The following is a 25,250-nucleotide window of genomic DNA, read 5'->3' on the forward strand; positions in this document are numbered from 1 at the left end:
TTTAGGTACACGTTGGTGCATCGACAGTGCTTTTTTCGCAAATGATTTCGCAAAATCATCACCCGTTTGGCGAAGTAGGCTGTGATTCGATGATAAATTAACAAGCACCGCATCGATTATATGCAACGCAGGACACGCTAGATAAACTAGTAATATCATCAACCATGTGTAGATAACTAGTGATTATGTTAAGATTGTTTTTTATACGATAAGATTAATGCTAGCCAGCAACTTACCTTGGCTCCTTGCTACACTCGCATAACAGGTAGTCAGCCTGCCACGCAGTCTCCTCGTGGAGTGCAATGTAATCGGTCATAATCGGTGACCAAAAATGCCGATTACCGATTATTATGAAAACTTGAAATCGGCCCTAATTAAATCGGCCTTTCCGATTAATCGGTCGACCTCTAATCCTAATAACAAGTCATCCTAATAACAAGTCTTCCTAATAACAAGTCAAGTCATCCTAATAAGTCAAGTCATCCTAATAACAAGTCTAGTCATCCTAATAACAAGTCTAGTCATCCTAATAACAGGTCATCCTAATAACAAGTCATCCTAATAACAGGTCATCCTAATAACAAGTCAAGTCATCCTAATAACAAGTCATCCTAATAACAGGTCATCCTAATAACAGGTCATCCTAATAACAGGTCATCCTAATAACAAGTCATCCTGATAACAAGTCATCCTGATAACAAGTCATCCTGATAACAAGTCATCCTGATAACAAGTCATCCTGATAACAAGTCATCCTGATAACAAGTCATCCTAATAACAGGTCATCCTAATAACAGGTCATCCTAATAACAAGTCAAGTCATCCTAATAACAAGTCATCCTAATAACAAATCATCCTAATAACAGGTCAAGTCATCCTAATAACAAGTCAAGTCATCCTATGAGAAAATTAAATATAGGAAGTACATTTTCTCTGACATGTCACTTCATGTTTTTTATTTAAACATTTATATCACAATATTTTTCCCGTACAGCTGTATTCACACATTTCCTATTCTTGCTTTCTTCTGGGCTGAATCCTAACTTGAGATGAGTGGCTCAATCAATGTTTTTGGCTCAAATCTCTGATCAATATATCAATCGACGAATGATTTAAGCCAATCATGATGATTTAGTTTGACTGTGGGTCCCATCTCAAGTTAGCATCTAGTCAGAAACAAATCAACCAATCAGCGACAACGATCATGGACACCCAACAATTTTGGGACATAAAGCTACAGCTTAATAAATACTCTACAAAAATAACGCAGGCTTTTTATATCGGCGATAATTATCTGGAGGGAGGAATCAATACGGAAGAGGGGAGATTGGTAAAGAAGAAGAAAAACAGCATGCTAAATAAACAAGCTTATAAGCATACATGGGAACCTGAATATTACAGCTACCGATGGGCAGAATGCTAACCCATCGCTCTGTAGCTTCTGGATGTTACAAGACTCCTCTACCGATGGGCAGAATGCTAACCCATCGCTCTGTAGCTTCTGGATGTTACAAGACTCCTCTACCGATGGGCAGAATGCTAACCCATCACTCTGTAGCTTCTGGATGTTACAAGACTCCTCTACCGATGGGCAGAATGCTAACCCATCGCTCTGTAGCTTCTGGATGTTACAAGACTCCTCTACCATACACTCAGTTACAACTGTGATATCCACAGCACAAAGACACTGATAGGTCAGGGATCTCTCTCTCTCTTCTGATAGGTCAGGGATGTCTCTCTCCTGATAGGTCAGGGATGTCTCTCTCTCTCTCTTCTGATAGGTCAGGGATGTCTCTCTCCTGATAGGTCAGGGATGTCTCTCTCTCTTCTGATAGGTCAGGGATCTCTCTCTTCTGATAGGTCAGGGATCTCTCTCTTCTCATAGATCAGGGATGTCTCTCTCTCTCTTCTGATAGGTCAGGGATGTCTCTCTCTCTCTCTTCTGATAGGTCAGGGATGTCTCTCTCTCTCTCTTCTGATAGGTCAGGGATGTCTCTCTCTCTCCTGATAGGTCAGGGATGTCTCTCGCTCTCTCTTCTGATAGGTCAGGGATGTCTCTCTCTCTCTCTCTTCTGATAGGTCAGGGATCTCTCTCTCTCTTTCTTCTGATAGGTCAGGGATCTCTCTCTTTCTTCTGATAGGTCAGGGATGTCTCTCTCTCTCTTTTCTGATAGGTCAGGGATGTCTCTTCTGATAGGTCAGGGAAGTCTCTCTCTCTCTCTCTTCTGATAGGTCAGGGATCTCTCTCTCTCTTCTGATAGGTCAGGGATGTCTCTCTCCTGATAGGTCAGGGATGTCTCTCTCTCTCTCTTCTGATAGGTCAGGGATGTCTCTCTCCTGATAGGTCAGGGATGTCTCTCTCTCTTCTGATAGGTCAGGGATCTCTCTCTTCTGATAGGTCAGGGATCTCTCTCTCTCTCTCTTCTCATAGATCAGGGATGTCTCTCTCTCTCTTCTGATAGGTCAGGGATGTCTCTCTCTCTCTTCTGATAGGTCAGGGATGTCTCTCTCTCTCTTCTGATAGGTCAGGGATGTCTCTCTCTCTCTTCTGATAGGTTAGGGATGTCTCTCTCTCTCTCTTCTGATAGGTCAGGGATGTCTCTCTCTCTCTCTTCTGATAGGTCAGGGATGTCTCTCTCTCTCCTGATAGGTCAGGGATGTCTCTCGCTCTCTCTTCTGATAGGTCAGGGATCTCTCTCTCTCTTTCTTCTGATAGGTCAGGGATCTCTCTCTTTCTTCTGATAGGTCAGGGATGTCTCTCTCTCTCTTTTCTGATAGGTCAGGGATGTCTCTTCTGATAGGTCAGGGATGTCTCTCTCTCTCTTCTGATAGGTCAGGGATGTCTCTCTCTCTCTTCTGATAGGTCAGGGATCTCTCTCTCTCTTTCTTCTGATAGGTCAGGGATGTCTCTCTCTTTCTTCTGATAGGTCAGGGATGTCTCTCTCTCTCTTTTCTGATAGGTCATGGATGTCTCTCTCTCTCTTTTCTGATAGGTCAGGTGGGTGGGACTCAAAACATGGAGATTCGGATCTGATCATTCAGCCAATTAAGAATCCCTGGGCTCTCCTTTTGGCCAATCAGAAACAAACAAAAAAACTTACAAACAAAACTAAAACATGAAAAGTAATTTTCCCTTTTTATGAAGCTACACCAAGCTATCCCTTTTAAACCAAACATTTATAGAATTATCAGAAAAAATATTGTCAAAATCCATCATACAGTTTTACTTTGAATATCATTTGATTTGAGGCATATGTCATAGAAATGAAGACCTAACATGACTTATAGACTGTGATTATGGTGAAAACAAGAACAGTTCCTTGTGTCCAAGTGAGATAAGTTGTCTCTTTATCACGTTGGCTGATAACAGACAGTCCTGTTCATATGGCATCTAGTTCCAAAGTCTAAAAACACTCATGGATGGTTTGAAGCACCAATTGAAGTACCAGATTCATAAACATTTCTCAGATTCACATGTTCATCTCTCCAGTTCTAAAACTCTCGAGCATCCTCCACCTGCTTGTGGTAATCCTCATCCAGCGGGTTGTCTGGACACTTCTGCCCGTTGTTAGGAGGCCTGACCTGGTTATAGCGACTCCAATCCCCTTTACAGATGATCCAGGGCAGGATGTCTACCTTGTAGTGAAGGTCAGCAGAGAACTCATTGCTGATGAGGTTGGGTGTTCCAACTCCTTTACCCCGGGTGATGAGCTTCATGTTGTCATTGTAGCAGCAGTGCTGTGCGGCCAGAGTAGTGGACTCTAGAGTTAACATAGAGCGGATGCAGTACCGAGCCGTGGGTTTGTAGATCTCTAGCTTCTCCTTGGGGCCGCTGGCGTCTTTCCAGCGGAAGTCCCGGCGTGTGGCGGGGTCGGGGACGTCGGCCGTGCTGTAGGCCACCTCGGTAGGGTAGGAGCAGGGGCAGCTGGGGAGGTCGTTGGACACTTTGGTCATGTATTTCTTCAGGAACTCAGACTTACAGCTCATCCAGCGCTCACAGCTGTCTGTGTCTAGAAGACATTAGAGACAGAGTTAGTTTGTCTGGATCTATCCCTACTGCTGTCTGTGTCTAGAAGACATTAGAGACAGAGTTAGTTTGTCTGGATCTATCCCTACTGCTGTCTGTGTCTAGAAGACATTAGAGACAGAGTTAGTTTGTCTGGATCTATCCCTACTGCTGTCTGGGTCTAGAAGAGACATTTAGTTAGTCACCCCCCCATCCTCTCTTTCTCTTTATTTCTCACCCCCCCACCCTCTCTTTCTCTTTATTTCTCACCCCCCCACCCTCTCTTTCTCTTTATTTCTCACCCCCCCACCCTCTCTTTCTCTTTATTTCTCACCCCCCCACCCTCTCTTTCTCTTTATTTCTCACCCCCCCACCCTCTCTTTCTCTTTATTTCTCACCCCCCCATCCTCTCTTTCTCTTTATTTCTCACCCCCCCATCCTCTCTTTCTCTTTATTTCTCACCCCCCCATCCTCTCTTTCTCTTTATTTCTCACCCCCCCACCCTCTCTTTCTCTTTATTTCTCACCCCCCCATCCTCTCTTTCTCTTTATTTCTCACCCCCCCCATCCTCTCTTTCTCTTTATTTCTCACCCCCCCACCCTCTCTTTCTCTTTATTTCTCACCCCCCCCATCCTCTCTTTCTCTTTATTTCTCACCCCCCCCCCACCCTCTCTTTCTCTTTATTTCTCACCCCCCCACCCTCTCTTTCTCTTTATTTCTCACCCCCCCACCCTCTCTTTCTCTTTATTTCTCACCCCCCCATCCTCTCTTTCTCTTTATTTCTCACCCCCCACCCTCTCTTTCTCTTATTTCTCACCCCCCCACCCTCTTTCCTCTTTATTTCTCACCCCCCCACCCTCTCTTTCTCTTTATTTCTCACCCCCCACCCTCTCTTTCTCTTTATTTCTCACCCCCCCCATCCTCTCTTTCTCTTTATTTCTCACCCCCCCATCCTCTCTTTCTCTTTATTTCTCACCCCCCCATCCTCTCTTTCTCTTTATTTCTCCCCCCCCCCACCCTCTCTTTCTCTTTATTTCTCACCCCCCCATCCTCTCTTTCTCTTTATTTCTCACCCCCCCCACCCTCTCTTTCTCTTTATTTCTCACCCCCCCACCCTCTCTTTCTCTTTATTTCTCACCCCCCACCATCCTCTCTTTCTCTTATTTCTCACCCCCCCACCCTCGCTTTCTCTTTATTTCGCACCCCCCCCACCCTCTCTTTCTCTTTATTTCCTCACCCCCCACCCTCTCTTTCTCTTGAGTTCGCTACCCCCCCATCCTCTCTTTCTCTTTATTTCGCACCCCCCCACCCTCTCGTTCTCTTTATTTCTCACCCCCCCCACCTCTCTTTCTCTTTATTTCTCACCACCCCCCATCCTCTCTTTCTCTTTATTTCTCAACCCCCCCACCCTCTCTTTCCTCTTTAGTTCTCACACCCCCCCACCCTCTCTTTCTCTTTATTTCTCACCCCCCCCACCCTCTCTTTCTCTTTATTTCTCACCCCCCCACCCTCTCTTTCTCTTATTTCTCACCCCCCCATCCTCTCTTTCTCTTTATTTCTCACCCCCCCATCCTCTCTTTCTCTTTATTTCTCACCCCCCCATCCTCTCTTTCTCTTTATTTCTCACCCCCCCACCCTCTCTTTCTCTTTATTTCTCACCCCCCCATCCTCTCTTTCTCTTTATTTCTCACCCCCCCATCCTCTCTTTCTCTTTATTTCTCACCCCCCCCACCCTCTCTTTCTCTTTATTTCTCACCCCCCCCATCCTCCTCTTTCTCTTTATTTCTCACCCCCCCCACCCTCTCTTTCTCTTTATTCTCACCCCCCCCACCCTCTCTTTCTCTTTATTTCTCACCCCCCCACCCTCTCTTTCTCTTTATTTCTCACCCCCCATCCTCTCTTTCTCTTTATTTCTCACCCCCCACCCTCTCTTCTCTTTATTTCTCACCCCCCCACCTCTCTTTCTCTTTATTTCTCAACCCCCCCACCCTCTTTCTCTTATTTCTCACCCCCCCACCCTCTCTTTCTCCTTTTTTCTCAACCCCCCACCCCTCTCTTTCTCTTTATTTCTCACCCCCCCATCCTCTCTTTCTCTTTATTTCTCACCCCCCCCATCCTCTCTTTCTCTTTATTTCTCACCCCCCCATCCTCTCTTTCTCTTTATTTCTCACCCCCCCACCCTCTCTTTCTCTTTATTTCTCACCCCCCCATCCTCTCTTTCTCTTTATTTCTCACCCCCCCCACCCTCTCTTTCTCTTTATTTCTCACCCCCCCACCCTCTCTTTCTCTTTATTTCTCACCCCCCCCATCCTCTCTTTCTCTTTATTTCTCACCCCCCCCACCCTCTCTTTCTCTTTATTTCTCACCCCCCCACCCTCTCTTTCTCTTTATTTCTCACCCCCCACCCTCTCTTTCTCTTTATTTCTCACCCCCCCATCCTCTCTTTCTCTTTATTTCTCACCCCCCCACCCTCTCTTTCTCTTTATTTCTCACCCCCCCACCCTCTCTTTCTCTTTATTTCTCACCCCCCCATCCTCTCTTTCTCTTTATTTCTCACCCCCCCCACCCTCTCTTTCTCTTTATTTCTCACCCCCCCACCCTCTCTTTCTCTTTATTTCTCACCCCCCCACCCTCTCTTTCTCTTTATTTCTCACCCCCCCACCTCTCTTTCTCTTTATTTCTCACCCCCCCCCCCCCTCTTTCTCTTTATTTCTCACCCCCCCCCCTCCTCTTTCTCTGTTTTCCTCACCCCCCATCCGCGTCTTTCTCTTATTTCTCACCCCCCCCCCCTCCTCTTTCTCTTTATTTCTCACCCCCCCCACCCTCTCTTTCTCTTTATTTCTCCCCCCCCCCACCCTCTCTTTCTCTTTATTTCTCACCCCCCCATCCTCTCTTTCTCTTTATTTCTCACCCCCCCATCCTCCTCTTTCTCTTTATTTCTCACACCCCCACCCTCTCTTTCTCTTTATTTCTCACCCCCCCACCCTCTCTTTCTCTTTATTTCTCACCCCCCCACCCTCTCTTTCTCTTTATTTCTCACCCCCCCACCCTCTCTTTCTCTTTATTTCTCACCCCCCCACCCTCTCTTTCTCTTATTTCTCACCCCCCCACCCTCTCTTTCTCTTTATTTCTCACCCCCCCATCCTCTCTTTCAATTCAATTCAATTCAAGGGGATTTATTGGCATGGGAAACATATGTTAACATCGCCAAAGCAAGTGAAGTAGATAATATACAAAAGTGAAATAAACAATAAAAATTAACAGTAAACATTACACATACAGAAGTTCCAAAAGAATAAAGACATTACAAATGTCATATTATGTATATATACAGTGTTGTAACGATGTGCAAATAGTTAAAGTACACAAGGGAAAATAAATAAGCATAAATATGGGTTGTATTTATAATGGTGTTTGTTCTTCACTGGTTGACCTTTTCTTGTGGCAACAGGTCACACATCTTGCTGCTGTGATGGCATATCCCCCACCCTCCCTCTCTCTTTATTACTCAACCCCACCCTCTCTCTCTTTATTTCCCACCCTCTCTCTTTATTACTCACCCCCTCTCCCTCTCTTTATTACTCACCCCCTCTCCCTCTCTTTATTACTCACCCCCTCTCCCTCTCTTTATTACTCACCCCCCCACCCTCCCTCTCTTTATTACTCAACCCCACCCTCTCTCTCTTTATTTCCCACCCTCTCTCTTTATTACTCACCCCCTCTCCCTCTCTTTATTACTCAACCCCACCCTCCCTCTCTTTATTACTCACCCCCTCTCCCTCTCTTTATTACTCAACCCCACCCTCCCTCTCTTTATTACTCACCCCCTCTCCCTCTCTTTATTACTCAACCCCACCCTCCCTCTCTTTATTACTCAACCCCACCCTCTCTTTATTACTCACCCCCTCTCCCTCTCTTTATTACTCAACCCCACCCTCCCTCTCTTTATTACTCAACCCCACCCTCCCTCTCTTTATTACTCACCCCCTCTCCCTCTCTTTATTACTCAACCCCACCCTCCCTCTCTTTATTACTCAACCCCACCCTCTCTTTATTACTCACCCCCTCTCCCTCTCTTTATTACTCACCCCCTCTCCCTCTCTTTATTACTCACCCCCTCTCCCTCTCTTTATTACTCAACCCCACCCTCCCTCTCTTTATTACTCAACCCCACCCTCTCTTTATTACTCACCCCCTCTCCCTCTCTTTATTACTCACCCCCTCTCCCTCTCTTTATTACTCAACCCCACCCTCTCTTTATTACTCACCCCCTCTCCCTCTCTTTATTACTCACCCCCCCCTCCCTCTCTTTATTACTCACCCCCTCTCCCTCTCTTTATTACTCACCCACCCTCTCCCTCTCTTTATTACTCACCCCTCTCCCTCTCTTTATTACTCACCCCACCCTCTCTTTATTACTCACCCCCACCCTCCCTCTCTTTATTACTCACCCCCTCTCCCTCTCTTTATTACTCAACCCCTCCCTCTCTTTATTACTCAACCCCACCCTCTCTTTATTACTCACCCCCACCCTCCCTCTCTTTATTACTCACCCCCTCTCCCTCTCTTTATTACTCACCCCTCTCCCTCTCTTTATTACTCACCCCACCCTCCCTCCTCTTTATTACTCACCTCCCCCTCTCCCTCTCTTTATTACTCACCCCCTCTCCCTCTCTTTATTACTCACCCCCTCTCCCTCTCTTTATTACTCACCCACCCTCTCCCTCTCTTTATTACTCACCCCTCTCCCTCTCTTTATTACTCACCCCCTCTCCCTCTCTTTATTACTCACCCACCCTCTCTTTATTACTCACCCCCACCCTCCCTCTTTTTATTACTCACCCCCTCTCCCTCTCTTTATTACTCAACCCCTCCCTCTCTTATTACTCAACCCACCCTCTCTTATTACTCACCCCCACCCTCCCTCTCTTTATTACCACCCCCCCTCTCCCTCTCTTTATTACTCAACCCCTCCCTCTCTTTATTACTCAACCCCACCCTCTCTTTATTACTCACCCCCCCCCCTCCCTCTCTTTATTACTCACCCCCTCTCCCTCTCTTTATTACTCACCCCCTCTCCCTCTCTTTATTACTCACCCCACCCTCCCTCTCTTTATTACTCACCCCCTCTCCCTCTCTTTATTACTCACCCCCTCTCCCTCTCTTTATTACTCACCCCCCCACCCTCTCTCTCTTTATTACTCACCCACTCTCCCTCTCCCTCTCTTTATTACTCACCCACTCTCCCTCTCCCTCTCTTTATTACTCACCCCCTCTCCCTCTCCCTCTCTTTATTTCTCACCCCCTCTCCCTCTCCCTCTCTTTATTACTCACCCACTCTCCCTCTCCCTCTCTTTATTACTCACCCCCTCTCCCTCTCTTTATTACTCACCCCCTCACCCTCTCTTTATTACTCACCCCCTCACCCTCTCTTTATTACTCACCCCCCTCCCTCTCTTTATTACTCACCCCTCTCCCTCTCTTTATTACTCACCCCCCCTCTCCCTCTCTTTATTACTCACCCCCCTCTCCCTCTCTTTATTACTCACCCCCTCTCCCTCTCTTTATTACTCACCCCACCCTCCCTCTCTTTATTACTCACCCCCCTCTCCCTCTCTTTATTACTCACCCCCTCTCCCTCTCTTTATTACTCACCCCCTCTCCCTCTCTTTATTACTCACCCACCCTCTCCCTCTCTTTATTACTCACCCCTCTCCCTCTCTTTATTACTCACCCCCTCTCCCTCTCTTTATTACTCACCCCACCCTCTCTTTATTACTCACCCCCACCCTCCCTCTCTTTATTACTCACCCCCTCTCCCTCTCTTTATTACTCAACCCCTCCCTCTCTTTATTACTCAACCCCACCCTCTCTTTATTACTCACCCCCACCCTCCCTCTCTTTATTACTCACCCCCTCTCCCTCTCTTTATTACTCACCCCCTCTCCCTCTCTTTATTACTCACCCCACCCTCCCTCTCTTTATTACTCACCCCCCCTCTCCCTCTCTTTATTACTCACCCCCCTCTCCCTCTCTTTATTACTCACCCCCCCACCCTCTCTCTCTTTATTACTCACCCACTCTCCCTCTCCCTCTCTTTATTACTCACCCACTCTCCCTCTCCCTCTCTTTATTACTCACCCCCTCTCCCTCTCCCTCTCTTTATTTCTCACCCCCTCTCCCTCTCCCTCTCTTTATTACTCACCCCACTCTCCCTCTCCCTCTCTTTATTACTCACCCCCTCTCCCTCTCTTTATTACTCACCCCCCTCACCCTCTCTTTATTACTCACCCCCTCACCCTCTCTTTATTACTCACCCCTCTCCCTCTCTTTATTACTCACCCCTCTCCCTCTCTTTATTACTCACCCCCTCTCCCTCTCTTTATTACTCACCCCCTCTCCCTCTCTTTATTACTCACCCCCTCTCCCTCTCTTTATTACTCACCCCTCTCCCCCTCTTTATTACTCACCCCCTTTCCCTCCCTTTATTACTCACCCCCTCTCCCTCTCTTTATTACTCACCCCCCTCTCCCTCTCTTTATTACTCACCCCCTCTCCCTCTCTTTATTACTCACCCCCTCTCCCTCTCTTTATTACTCACCCCCTCTCCCTCTCTTTATTACTCACCCCCTCTCCCTCTCTTTATTACTCACCCCCTCTCCCTCTCTTTATTACTCACCCCTCTCCCTCTCTTTATTACTCACCCCCTCTCCCTCTCTTTATTACTCACCCCCTCTCCCTCTCTTTATTACTCACCCCTCTCCCTCTATTACTCACCCCTCTCCCTCTCTTTATTACTCACCCCTCTCCCTCTCTTTATTTCTCACCCACCCTCTCCCTCTCTTTATTACTCACCCCCTCTCCCTCTTTCTCTCTCTTTATTACTCACCCCCTCTCCCTCTCTTTATTACTCACACCCTCTCCCTCTCTTTACTACTCAGCCCCTCTCCCTCTCTTTATTTCTCACCCACCCTCTCCCTCTCTTTATTACTCACCCCCTCTCCCTCTTTCTCTCTCTTTATTACTCACCCCCTCTCCCTCTTTCTCTCTCTTTATTACTCACCCCCTCTCCCTCTTTCTCTCTCTTTATTACTCACCCCCTCTCCCTCTCTTTATTACTCACCCCCTCTCCCTCTCTTTACTACTCAGCCCCTCTCCCTCTCTTTATTACTCACCCCCTCTCCCTCTTTCTCTCTCTTTATTACTCACCCCTCTCCCTCTTTCTCTCTCTTTATTACTCACCCCCTCTCCCTCTTTCTCTCTCTTTATTACTCACCCCTCTCCCTCTCTTTATTTCTCACCCACCCTCTCCCTCTCTTTACTACTCAGCCCCTCTCCCTCTCTTTATTTCTCACCCACCCTCTCCCTCTTTCTCTCTCTGTCTCTGTCTCATACAAGATGGGAATGGGAGGATGCAGATGTGTGCTAGCCTAGCTATTTATTTGATGGGTGCTTTTCTCCTGGCTAACTGAGGATTTTGGAACAGACACAGAGAGCAGAACATTACAGAATGCTGTGATGCACTTGGCTCTCTTCCTGTCTTGATGCACAATGAGAAAGAATGATGACTGGGCCCAGGTAGGACTGGGCCATAGAAATGTATTGACTAGAACAGACATATCCTCACAAATCAATGGGCTGTCTGGGAGAACTGGTCCATAGAAATGTATTGACTAGAACAGACATATCCTCACAAATCAATGGGCTGTCTGGGAGAACTGGGCCATAGAAATTTATTGACTAGAATAGACATATCCTCGCCAATCAATGGGCTGTCTGGGAGGACTGGGCCAGTGTTTGAGGTCAATTCAGAAAGTAACCCTGACCTGGACATTAATGCTGAATAGAATTGCTGTTGCGTTTGACAGTGGATGAAACCTGATGTTTAGATACATGAGGGAAAAAGGACTGAAAAGACTACTGAAAGAAGAGTCTTACCGACACCAAAGAGCTCTGTAGCGTTGAACTCATCTGTTCCAGCCAGCAGACTGACCTCAGTGGCGGCTGTCTTGAACGCATCTTCAATACCTGTAGACAGATACACGGTCAGTTAATGATGCAACAGGAACAAAGATGTAAGGACAGTAAACACACCGTGTACTTCCTGATTCCTGTTTCACACACTGTGTACTTCCTTCTTCCTGTTTTACACACTGTACTTCCTGTGTCACTCTGACCTCCTATAACACTGAAGTGCTGTTAAAAAAATGTACAGGTATTTATCATCTGTAAAAAAAATTACAGGTATTTATCACCCGTAAAAAAATCTACAGGTATTTATCACCCGTAAAAAAAATCTACTGGTATTTATCACCCGTAAAAAAATAAAAACCTGTAAATAGAACAGTGACCATTTTAAACATACCTTAAACATGTGACCTGGATCCACTGACACAAATTAAGAAAAATAGGTTCAGACCACACAGCCTGTCATACTCTCCTCACCTGGGCAGTTCAGCAAGCTGCCTTAATCAGGGGGTTTAGACCACACAGCCTGTCATACTCTCCTCACCTGGGCAGGTCAGCAAGCTGCCTTAATCAGGGGGTTTAGACCACACAACCTGTCATACTCTCCTCACCTGGGCAGGTCAGCAAGCTGCCTTAATCAGGGGTTCAGACCACACAGCCTGTCATACTCTCCTCACCTGGGCAGTTCAGCAAGCTGCCTTAATCAGGGGGTTTAGACCACACAGCCTGTCATACTCTCCTCACCTGGGCAGGTCAGCAAGCTGCCTTAATCAGGGGGTTTAGACCACACAACCTGTCATACTCTCCTCACCTGGGCAGGTCAGCAAGCTGCCTTAATCAGGGGTTCAGACCACACAGCCTGTCATACTCTCCTCACCTGGGCAGGTCAGCAAGCTGCCTTAATCAGGGGTTCAGACCACACAGACTGTCACTCTCCTCACTTGGGCAGGTCAGCAAGCTGCCTTAATCAGGGGGTTTAGACCACACAACCTGTCATACTCTCCTCACCTGGGCAGGTCAGCAAGCTGCCTTAATCAGGGGTTCAGACCACACAGCCTGTCATACTCTCCTCACCTGGGCAGGTCAGCAAGCTGCCTTAATCAGGGGGTTTAGACCACACAGCCTGTCACTCTCCTCACTTGGGCAGGTCAGCAAGCTGCCTTAATCAGGGGGTTTAGACCACACAGACTGTCATACTCTCCTCACCTGGGCAGTTCTGCAAGCTGCCTTAATCAGGGGGTTTAGACCACACAGCCTGTCATACTCTCCTCACCTGGGCAGGTCAGCAAGCTGCCTTAATCAGGGGTTCAGACCACACAGCCTGTCATACTCTCCTCACCTGGGCAGGTCAGCAAGCTGCCTTAATCAGGGGTTCAGACCACACAGCCTGTCACTCTCCTCACTTGGGCAGGTCAGCAAGCTGCCTTAATCAGGGGGTTTAGACCACACAGACTGTCACTCTCCTCACTTGGGCAGGTCAGCAAGCTGCCTTAATCAGGGGTTCAGACCACACAGACTGTCACTCTCCTCACTTGGGCAGGTCAGCAAGCTGCCTTAATCAGGGGTTCAGACCACACAGACTGTCACTCTCCTCACTTGGGCAGGTCAGCAAGCTGCCTTAATCAGGGGGTTTAGACCACACAGACTGTCATACTCTCCTCACCTGGGCAGGTCAGCAAGCTGCCTTAATCAGGGGTTCAGACCACAGCCTGTCACTCTCCTCACCTGGGCAGGTCAGCAAGCTGCCTTAATCAGGGGTTCAGACCACAGCCTGTCACTCTCCTCACTTGGGCAGGTCAGCAAGCTGCCTTAATCAGGGGTTCAGACCACACAGCCTGTCATACTCTCCTCACCTGGGCAGGTCAGCAAGCTGCCTTAATCAGGGGTTTAGACCACAGACTGTCACTCTCCTCACCTGGGCAGGTCAGCAAGCTGCCTTAATCAGGGGTTCAGACCACACAGACTGTCACTCTCCTCACCTGGGCAGGTCAGCAAGCTGCCTTAATCAGGGGTTCAGACCACACAGACTGTCACTCTCCTCACCTGGGCAGGTCAGCAAGCTGCCTTAATCAGGGGGTTCAGACCACAGCCTGTCATACTCTCCTCACCTGGGCAGGTCAGCAAGCTGCCTTAATCAGGGGTTTAGACCACAGCCTGTCATACTCTCCTCACCTGGGCAGGTCAGCAAGCTGCCTTAATCAGGGGTTTAGACCACACAGCCTGTCACTCTCCTCACCTGGGCAGGTCAGCAAGCTGCCTTAATCAGGGGTTTAGACCACACAGCCTGTCATACTCTCCTCACCTGGGCAGGTCAGCAAGCTGCCTTAATCAGGGGTTTAGACCACACAGCCTGTCACTCTCCTCACCTGGGCAGGTCAGCAAGCTGCCTTAATCAGGGGTTTAGACCACACAGCCTGTCACACTCTCCTCACCTGGGCAGGATGGCATGTCACAGGTCCGTGACTCAGTGGCGGTGCAGGCGTAACCACATGACCTGGTCCTCTTCTGGTTCCCGTTCCTACAGGTTACACTGCATGGAGACCAGTTACTCCAGTCACCCTCTCCGTCTATATAGTTTGGAGAGGAGCGCGAGAGAGGGGGGACGAGAGAGAGAGATCAACAACAACAAAAAGTGTCGACTTTACAGTGAAATGCTTACTTACGAGCCGTTTCCCAACAATGCAGTTAAAAAGTATGAAAATTAACAAATAGATAAAAAGAAAAGAAAATAGTACCATAATAAATAACAATAACGAGGCTATATACAAGTAGTACCGGTACTGAGTCAGTGTACTGGGGTACGAGGTAGTAGTGATTCAGTGTACTGGGGTACGAGGTAGTAGTGAGTCAGTGTACTGGGGTACGAGGTAGTAATGAGTCAGTGTACTGGGGTATGAGGTAGTAGTGAGGCAGTGTACTGGGGTACGAGTAAGTAGTGAGTCAGTGTACTGGGGTACGAGGTAGTAATGAGTCAGTGTACTGGGGAACGAGGTAGACATGAGTCAGTGTACTGGGGTATGAGTCAGTGTACTGGGGTACGAGGTAGTAATGAGTCAGTGTACTGGGGAACGAGGTAGACATGAGTCAGTGTACTGGGGTATGAGTCAGTGTACTGGGGTACGAGGTAGTAATGAGTCAGTGTACTGGGGAACGAGGTAATAATGAGTCAGTGTACTGGGTACGAGGTAGATATGAGTCAGTGTACTGGGGTGTGAGTCAGTGTACTGGGGTACGAGGTAGTATTGAGTCAGTGTACTGGGGTACGAGGTAGTATTGAGTCAGTGTACTGGGGTACGAGGTAGTATTGAGTCAGTGTACTGGGGTACGAGGTAGTAGTGAGTCAGTGTACTGGGGAACGAGGTAGTAATGATTGAGTGTACTGGGGTACGAGGTAGTAGTGAGTCAGTGTACTGGGGTACGAGGTAGTAACGAATCAGTGTACTGGGGTACGAGGTAGTAACGAGTCAGTGTACTGGGGTACGAGGTAGTAACGAGTCAGTGTACTGGGGTACGAGGTAGTAACGAGTCAGTGTACTGGGGTACGAGGTAGTAACGAGTCAGTGTACTGCGGTACGAGGTAGTAACGAGTCAGTGGACTGGGGTACGAGGTAGTAGTGAGTCAGTGGACTGGGGTACGAGGTAGTAGTGAGTCAGTGGACTGGGGTACGAGGTAGTAGTGAGTCAGTGTACTGGGGAACGAGGTAGTAATGAGTCAGTGTACTGGGGTAGTTGGGGTGATTGATTGAGGTAATATGTACAAGTAGGTTTATGTTTAAAGAGAGAGACTGTCAGCATAAGGCAAAATTGAGATTTTGTGTCTGAAAATTCACTGTTCAACCAATGCTTTTCAATAGGAGTCATCTATTCGATGTATAATGGACAACAGAGACGATTGTCCAAATTGGCAGACAGATATATATATATTTATATATATTTTTATACACGCAACTGGTCCCGAAAATACTTGGCTTGAGTTTAACCTTTGACGGGAAAAAAATACTCTGTGTGGTCGTAGTATAACACTATATTTCGGAAACACTGTTGTAGAGGGTGGGGGTCATGGAGGGTGGGGGCCATGGATGGGGTGTGGGGGGTCATGGATGGGGTTTTGGGGGTCATGTTGGGGGGGTGGGGGTCATGTTGGAGGGGCGGGGGTCATGGGGTCATGGATAGGGTGTGGGGGGTCATGGTGGGGGCCATGTTGGGGGGGCGGGGGTCATGGATGGGGTGTGGGGTCAGGTCATGGTGGGGGGGTGGGGGTCTTGGAGGGGGGATAACAGTTCCCTTTGACTTTGACTCTCAGACAAACATACACACTCACTCACACACACAGGGCAGAGTGAGTGAGTGTTTTCAGTGTTTACTAAAAAACACACCAGGAAGCATTTGGCAAAAAAAACGAATATTTTCCTGGAAAGTTCTACTCCTAACCAGGGAGGTTAACACACTGTAATAATTTCAAATGAGGTGTAAAAAATCGAATCAAATAGTTTTGTTTTAGCATAAGATACATTCAAATGAGTCTGGGCTGCTTCAGTCTAGTGTTTTTCTGGAAGTGGGGGCTGAAATGGAAAGAAGTCCTCGTTACTTCCAATTATCATTACATTTTAGTCATTTAGCAGACGCTCTTATCCAGAGCGACTTACAGTAGTGAATACATACATTTCATACATTTTTTTTTTTCTTCCCGTTCTGGTCCCCCGTGGGAATCGAACCCACAACCCTGGCGTTGCAAACACCATGCTCTACCAACTGAGCCACACGGGACCACATTAAAGGGATCAGTTTAATAACAATACATGGAAACATTTCCTCTGCCCGGGCTCAATGTTTTTCACATGTAGAGTTTTCTTACATGTGAACCTGCAAATGTGATTTTCACATGTGAATGTTTTCACGTGAAACTGCATAATCGATTCTCATGTGAAAGTTTTTAACGTGAAACCGCACATTTCAAACTGCAATTCACATGTGAGGTGAAAACATGTTATTTTCCACACATGTGAAAAGATGCTGTTAACATGTGAACTCGAAATGTAAATACATTACATGTGAAATTTAAGCTCAACATGTGAAAACAGTTATATCACGTGTTTTTTGTTGTTGTAAGGGCAGCTGTGAGATCACAGACTATCTCCTGTTTCTGTAGTGAGACAGCTTGATGTACAGGACACCCCCTGGACAGGACACTAGTCCATCTCCTGTTTCTGTAGTGAGACAGCTTGATGTACAGGACACCCCCTGGACAGGACACTAGTCTATCTCCTGTTTCTGTAGTGAGACAGCTTGATGTACAAGACACCCCCTGGACAGGACACTAGTCTATCTCCTGTTTCTGTAGTGAGACAGCTTGATGTACAGGACACCCCCTGGACAGGACACTAGTCTATCTCCTGTTTCTGTAGTGAGACAGCTTGATGTACAGGACACCCCCTGGACAGGACACTAGTCTACCACAGGTCAGTCCAATATTAGTTGACTAGATAGTTGTCCATCCTCTGTGATTAAACATTGGATTTCAGTTTGAACAGGAATGTAACAGATGGATAAATGATATTTCTTGTCTCTCCATAATACCCACATTCCTGTGTAACTGTTGTTATGTTGGAGTCAGTGGACAGGCTGAGACACGGCGAGGACGTACGGCTTCACGAGGAGGGTGAATTCTTCTACAGCAGATTTATCTACCTAAGCGGACCAGTTGTGGAGCTTGTCGGGAGAATGTTATGAGTGTTTGTGTGGCAGCGCTAACAGAAGTGGTCTGTTCTAAACACTAGGGAACCAAGGTGTCATCTGGGACACGGTCCTGGTGTTGACCGGGTTCCTGTCAGGGGACGTTGATGTTCCACGGGCATCTAAACTCTGCGGACGCACACACACAAACACACATAAACACACACACAGATACACACACACAGACACACGCTCAGCTCAGCTCCACGGACAAATCCAACTCATGGAACTAAAGAATGTTAAAAGCTTCAATCACAGCCCAGTCTGGCCAGAGAGGACTGGAACCAGTGCACTGTAGTTATTATGGTGTCAGCTTGCTGCTAACTATACTGTAGTTATTATGGTGTCAGCTATCCGCTAACTATACTGTAGTTATTATGGTGTCAGCTATCTGCTAACTACACTGTAGTTATTATGGTGTCAGCAAGCTGCTAACTATACTGTAGTTATTATGGTGTCAGCTCTCTGCTAACTACACTGTAGTTATTATGGTGTCAGCTAGCTGCTAACTACACTGTAGTTATTATGGTGTCAGCTAGCTGCTAACTACACTGTAGTTATGATGGTGTCAGCTATCTGCTAACTACACTGTAGTTATTATGGTGTCAGCTATCTGCTAACTACACTGTAGTTATTATGGTGTCAGCTATCCGCTAACTATACTGTAGTTATTATGGTGTCAGCTAGCTGCTAACTATACTGTAGTTATTATGGTGTCAGCTTGCTGCTAACTATACTGTAGTTATTATGGTGTCAGCTATCTGCTAACTACACTGTAGTTATTATGGTGTCAGCTATCCGCTAACTATACTGTAGTTATTATGGTGTCAGCTATCTGCTAACTACACTGTAGTTATTATGGTGTCAGCTATCTGCTAACTACACTGTAGTTATTATGGTGGCAGCAAGCTGCTAACTATACTGTAGTTATTATGGTGTCAGCTCTCTGCTAACTACACTGTAGTTATTATGGTGTCAGCTAGCTGCTAACTACACTGTAGTTATTATGGTGTCAGCTATCTGCTAACTACACTGTAGTCATTATGGTGTCAGCTAACTACACTGTAGTTATTATGGTGTCAGCTATCTGGTAACTACACTGTAGTTATTATGGTGTCAGCTAACTGCTAACTATACTGTAGTTATTATGGTGTCAGCTATCTGCTAACTACACTGTAGTCATTATGATGCCAGCTAACTACACTGTAGTTATTATGGTGTCAGCTAACTACACTGTAGTTATTATGGTGTCAGCTATCTGCTAACTACACTGTAGTTATTATGGTGTCAGCTATCTGCTAACTACACTGTAGTCATTATGGTGTCAGCTAGCTACACTGTAGTTATTATGGTGTCAGCTATCTGCTAACTACACTGTAGTTATTATGGTGTCAGCTAACTGCTAACTATACTGTAGTTATTATGGTGTCAGCTATCAGCTAACTACACTAGTTATTATGGTGTCAGCTCTCTGCTAACTACACTGTAGTTATGATGGTGTCAGCTGTCAGCTAACTACACGGTAGTTATTATGGTGTCAGCTAGCTGCTAACTACACTATAGTTATGATGGTGTCAGCTATCTGCTAACTACACTGTAGTTATTATGGTGTCAGCTATCTGCTAACTACACTGTAGTCATTATGGTGTCAGCTAGCTACACTGTAGTTATTATGGTGTCAGCTATCTGCTAACTACACTGTAGTTATTATGGTGTCAGCTAACTGCTAACTATACTGTAGTTATTATGGTGTCAGCTATCAGCTAACTACACTAGTTATTATGGTGTCAGCTCTCTGCTAACTACACTGTAGTTATGATGGTGTCAGCTGTCAGCTAACTACACGGTAGTTATTATGGTGTCAGCTAGCTGCTAACTACACTATAGTTATGATGGTGTCAGCTATCTGCTAACTACACTGTAGTTATGATGGTGTCAGCTAGCTGCTAACTACACTGTAGTTATTATGGTGTCAGCTATCTGCTAACTACACTGTAGTTATTATGGTGTCAGCAAGCTGCTAACTATACTGTTGTTATTATGGTGTCAGCTCTCTGCTAACTACACTGTAGTTATTATGGTGTCAGCTAGCTGCTAACTACACTGTAGTTATTATGGTGTCAGCTAGCTGCTAACTACACTGTAGTTATTATGGTGTCAGCTAGCTGCTAACTACACTGTAGTTATGATGGTGTCAGCTATCTGCTAACTACACTGTAGTTATTATGGTGTCAGCTATCAGCTAACTACACTGTAGTTATTATGGTGTCAGCTATCCGCTAACTATACTGTAGTTATTATGGTGTCAGCTAGCTGCTAACTATACTGTAGTTATTATGGTGTCAGCTTGCTGCTAACTATACTGTAGTTATTATGGTGTCAGCTATCTGCTAACTACACTGTAGTTATTATGGTGTCAGCTATCCGCTAACTATACTGTAGTTATTATGGTGTCAGCTATCTGCTAACTACACTGCAGTTATTATGGTGTCAGCTATCTGCTAACTACACTGTAGTTATTATGGTGTCAGCTATCTGCTAACTACACTGTAGTTATTATGGTGTCAGCTATCTGCTAACTACACTGTAGTTATTATGGTGTCAGCTAGCTGCTAACTACACTGTAGTTATTATGGTGTCAGCTATCTGCTAACTACACTGTAGTTATTATGGTGTCAGCTATCTGCTAACTACACTGTAGTCATTATGGTGCCAGCTAACTACACTGTAGTTATTATGGTGTCAGCTAACTACACTGTAGTTATTATGGTGTCAGATATCTGCTAACTACACTGTAGTTATTATGGTGTCAGCTATCTGCTAACTACAGTGTAGTCATTATGGTGTCAGCTAACTACACTGTAGTTATTATGGTGTCAGCTATCTACTAACTACAATGTAGTTATTATGGTGTCAGCTAGCTGCTAACTACACTGTAGTTATTATGGTGTCAGCTAGCTGCTAACTACACTGTAGTTATGGTGTCAGCTATCTGCTAACTACACTGTAGTTATGGTGTCAGCTATCAGCTAACTACACTAGTTATTATGGTGTCAGCTCTCTGCTAACTACACTGTAGTTATTATGGTGTCAGCTATCAGCTAACTACACTGTAGTTATTTTGGTGTCAGTTATCTGCTAACTATACTGTAGTTATTATGGTGTCAGCTATCTGCTAACTACACTGTAGTTATTATGTTGTCAGGTAGCTGCTAACTACACAGTAGTTATTATGGTGTCAGCTATCTGCTAACTACACTGTAGTTATTATGGTGTCAGCTATATGCTAATTACACTGTAGTTATTATGGTGTCAGTTATCTGCTAACTACACTGTAGTTATTATGGTGTCAGCTGTCTGATAACTACACTGTAGTTATTATGGTGTCAGCTATCTGCTAATTACACTGTAGTTATTATGGTGTCAGCTAGCTGCTAACTACACTGTCGTTATTGTGGTGTCCGCTAGCTGCTAACTACACTGTAGTTATGATGGTGTCAGCTAGCTGCTAACTACACTGTAGTTATTATGGTGTCAGCTAGCTGCTAACTACACTATAGTTATGATGGTGTCAGCTATCTGCTAACTACACTGTAGTTATTATGGTGTCAGCTAGCTGCTAACTACACTGTAGTTATTAAGGTCTCAGCTAGCTGCTAACTACACTGTAGTTATTATGGTGTCAGCTAGCTGCTAACTACACTGTAGTTATTGTGGTGTCAGCTAGCTGCTAACTACACTAGTTATTATGGTGTCAGCTATCTGCTAACTACACTGTAGTTATTATGGTGTCAGCTATCTGCTAACTACACTGTAGTTATTATGGTGTCAGCTATCTGCTAACTACACTGTAGCTAGGCCCCATCAGAACCAGGACTCTATGCTGTCTATTTAGCTAGGTACCATCAGAACCAGGCCTCCAGACTATTTGGCTAGGTCCCATCAGAACCAGACCTCCAGACTGTCTATTTAGCTAGGTCCCATCAGAACCAGACCTCTATACTGTCTATTTAGCTAGGTCTAATCAGAACCAGACCTCTTTACTGTCTATTTAGCTAGGTCCCATCAGAACCAGACCTCTATACTGTCTATTTAGCTCGGTCCCATCAGAACCAGACCTCTATACTGTCTATTTAGCTAGGTCCCATCAGAACCAGACCTCTATACTGTCTATTTAGCTAGGTCCCATCAGAACCAGACCTCTATACTGTCTATTTAGCTAGGTCCCATCAGAACCAGACCTCTATACTGTCTATTTAGCTAGGTACCATCAGAACAAGGACTCCAGACTATTTAGCTAGGTCCCATCAGAACCAGGCCTCCAGACTGTCTATTTAGCTAGGTACCATCTGGCTAAATATTCTCAATGAGTGATTCTCATCACACTGTCAAACACACACACACACTTGGAACACACACACACACACACACATATACACGTCCCTTCACAAACAAACACACATACATGTCCTCTCTCCCTTCTTCCGTCAGTCCCCCTCACACACACACACACACAACACTCACCATATTCAGTCTGAGCCTTGCTGGTGCCTCCTCCGCCTCCTCCTGTGCCTCCTCTCCTCTCCCAGTCCCCAAGTGGCTTTAGGAAGTTACTATCCTCTGTGTTACCAACTCCTCCTTTACCTCCCCCTCGTCGTTCTCCTTCTCCCCTGTAGGGCGGCTGCTGCTCCCTAGTCGGCTCCTCGGGCCTGCGGGGGGTCGAGACCGAGGAGGAGGTGGAGGAGGTCTGCCACCAGTTCCTCCAGTTGGGAGCAGCCCATCCTGGTTTGTTCTCTTTCTTCAGGCCTTTCTCGGGCTCTGCTGCCTCTAGACCGTCCACCACCTCTATGGTCACCTGGAGGAGAGAGAGAGAGGAGCAGGGTCAAAGGTCAGAGTCTGTCTGGAGAAACAACTGTCCGTTATGTATTTGAGTTGTACTTCACGAATGTCTGCATTGTTTCCTTCTAATACTACATTCTAGATATTTCTGACACAAAGTACCAGTTGCTCTGATCTGACGATCACCCCTGAGCAGTCCCACTGAGTCCATCTGGGTAGCAGCAGTCAAATTTGATGTGGTCCTGACTCCCTCCCCCTCCTTCCCTTCTGTCCTTCCTAACTCCTGTGCCTCCCAGAAGAGAGGGGCGAACCTCCACCCCAATACAATGCCCCAACTACCCCTCACCCACCTCAATCCTCTCCACCTAAACAGTGAGTTCAAAGGGTCTGCTCAGCCTTCTCCAGAACATGAAGGATCTGCTCAGCCTTCTCCAGAACATGAAGGGTCTGCTTAACCTTCTCCAGGACATGAAGGATCTGCTCAACCTTCTCCAGAACATGAAGGATCTGCTCAACCTTCTCCAGAACATGAAGGATCTGCTCAGCCTTCTCCAGAACATGAAGGGTCTGCTTAACCTTCTCCAGAACATGAAGGATCTGCTCAGACTTCTCCAGAACATGAAGGATCTGCTCAGACTTCTCCAGAACATGAAGGATCTGCTCAGACTTCTCCAGAACATGAAGGATCTGCTCAACCTTCTCCAGAACATGAATGATCTGCTCAACCTTCTCCAGAACATGAAGGATCTGCTCAACCTTCTCCAGAACATGAAGGATCTGCTCAACCTTCTCCAGAACATGAAGGATCTGCTCAGACTTCCCCAGGACATGAAGGATCTGCTCAACCTTCTCCAGAGCATGAATCTTAGGATCAAAGAGGTCCCCCATACTCTCCTCCTCCTCTCCCCCTCTCCTCTCACAGACCCCTCACTCATTGGTTCAATCGCTCCCTCTCCCCAGACCTGCTCCCTCTCTTCCTGCATCTTGGGATACCTATACCCTGTACTCCCTCTGTCTTATTGTTGACTCTTCTCCTCGTCTCCTCCTATACCCTGAACCCCCTCTGTCTTATTGTTGACTCTTCTCTTCATCTCCTCCTATACCCTGAACCCCCTCCGTCTTATTGTTGACTCTTCTCCTCGTCTCCTCCTATACCCTGTACTCCCTGTCTTATTGTTGACTCTTCTCCTCGTCTCCTCCTATACCCTGAACCCCCTCTGTCTTATTGCTGTGCCCAATTCGCCTCTGGAATCTAAGTACTTTAGATTTATCACACTGTATCGCTATTGGATTAGCTGACTCTCCCACGGCCGGTGAAATGGTCTCTCCCTCTGAAGGCTTCTCTCCTTGGCTCTTCTTTGGTAGCTAACTTAGCCGTCAACCGCTCTCTCTACTTTATATCAGCTGGCTTTACATCTGCTGTGTTAGACTAGTTGGTGTTGTTCTCTGGCGTACTACTTAGCCATGTCGACCGTGTGTCACGCCCTGATCTGTTCCACCTGTCCTCGTTATTGTCTCCACCCCCTCCAGGTGTTTCCTGTCTCTCTGTACCAGTGTATTTATCCCTGTGTTTCCTGTCTCTCTGTGTATTTATCCCTGTGTTTCCTGTCTCTGTGCCAGTGTATTTATCCCTGTGTTTCCTGTCTCACTGTACCAGTGTATTTATCCCTGTGTTTCCTGTCTCTCTGTGCCAGTGTATTTATCCCTGTGTTTCCTGTCTCTCTGTGCCAGTGTATTTATCCCTGTGTTTCCTGTCTCTCTGTGCCAGTGTATTTATCCCTGTGTTTCCTGTCTCTCTGGGCCAGTGTATATATCCCTGTGTTTCCTGTCTCTCTGTGCCAGTTTGTCTTGTATGTCCTAGCCTAAAAGCATTTTTTCTTGTTCTCCTGCCTTTGCTATTTCTCCTTTTTCCTAGTCCTCCCAATTTTGACCCTTGCCTGTTTCTGGACTCTGTACCCGCCTGCCTGTCCATTCTGCCTGCCTTGACCACGAGCCTGCCTGCCACTCTTTACCTCCTGGACTCTGATCTGGTTATGACGTTTTGCCTGTCCACGACCATTCTCTTGCCTATTCCCTTTGGATTTATTAAACATCTTTAAACTCCAACCATCTGCCTCATGTGTCTGCATTTGGGTCTCGCCTTGTGTCATGATATCGTGGTGGTTGGCTAATTTGTTTTTAATTTTTAATTTTATTTCACCTTTATTTAACCAGGTAGGCTAGTTGAGAACAAGTTCTCATTTACAACTGCGACTTGGTCAAGATAAAGCATAGATAAAGGGTTACTAACTAGGCTAGTAAGATGACTAGCTAGCTAGCGGGCTAAAATAACCAACTTTAGCTGGACTAACATTAGCAGGCTAGTTGGCTAGCAAACTTACAAGCTGATTTGTAACAATACATTCAAAGTATTTGCTTGTGAGTTGGCTGAAATGTTTATTGAAACCAGTGTTCATGAGTGCAAACGATTTAGTTTCATTTGTAGTGCTGAGCAAGTAACAGAAATATCTGTCATTTTTAGTTTTTTAAACAACTAAATGACAGATGTTGGTTCAATGATTTGAATTCCATTTTTTTGGGGGGGGGGGGGGGGTTTGTCAGACAGCAGCTCTATAGAGATGAGATGACTTGGAATGAAATAATAAAGACATCAAAAAGACCTGAAACAAATGTAATAAACACCACAACTGGAATATTTTATTAA

The 25,250-nt window shown here is 46.2% G+C and overlaps 2 protein-coding genes and 1 long non-coding RNA gene across 4 annotated transcripts in view; 2 read left to right on the plus strand and 1 right to left on the minus strand.

Moving 5' to 3' along the window:
• Positions 1-125: 125 nt before the first annotated feature.
• LOC115155586 (uncharacterized) lies at positions 126-2,356 on the plus strand. The gene is made up of 3 exons (XR_003868104.1): positions 126-552; positions 782-1,694; positions 2,233-2,356. It is a non-coding gene; the product is annotated as an uncharacterized LOC115155586 (long non-coding RNA).
• Positions 2,357-2,710: 354 nt separating this feature from the next.
• The window catches only part of ism1 (isthmin 1), a 42,032-nt gene continuing 19,492 nt past the window's right edge, over positions 2,711-25,250 (minus strand). The window contains exons 3-6 of the mRNA XM_029702333.1: positions 22,232-22,562; positions 14,407-14,541; positions 11,945-12,034; positions 2,711-4,010 (exon numbers count right to left, since the gene is read on the minus strand). Coding sequence (XP_029558193.1) covers positions 3,493-4,010; positions 11,945-12,034; positions 14,407-14,541; positions 22,232-22,562 — 1,074 coding nt within the window. The 3' untranslated portion in view covers positions 2,711-3,492. The remainder of the gene's footprint in view (positions 4,011-11,944; positions 12,035-14,406; positions 14,542-22,231; positions 22,563-25,250) is intronic.
• On the plus strand, positions 22,509-24,086 carry LOC115155596 (leucine-rich repeat and coiled-coil domain-containing protein PF07_0014-like). Of its 2 annotated transcripts, none has more exons than XM_029702349.1 (2): positions 22,509-22,595; positions 22,689-24,086. In XM_029702349.1, exon 2 carries the CDS (start codon positions 22,955-22,957, stop codon positions 23,570-23,572), a length of 618 nt encoding a protein of 205 aa, XP_029558209.1. In that variant the 5' UTR covers positions 22,509-22,595; positions 22,689-22,954; the 3' UTR covers positions 23,573-24,086. The 2 variants fall into 2 exon arrangements, with proteins under 2 accessions (XP_029558209.1, XP_029558220.1); XM_029702360.1 differs by having other exon boundaries at positions 22,519-22,595; positions 22,846-24,086.

The sequence above is a fragment of the Salmo trutta genome, chromosome 2, assembly GCF_901001165.1.
Source record: "Salmo trutta chromosome 2, fSalTru1.1, whole genome shotgun sequence".
NCBI lineage: Eukaryota > Metazoa > Chordata > Actinopteri > Salmoniformes > Salmonidae > Salmo > Salmo trutta.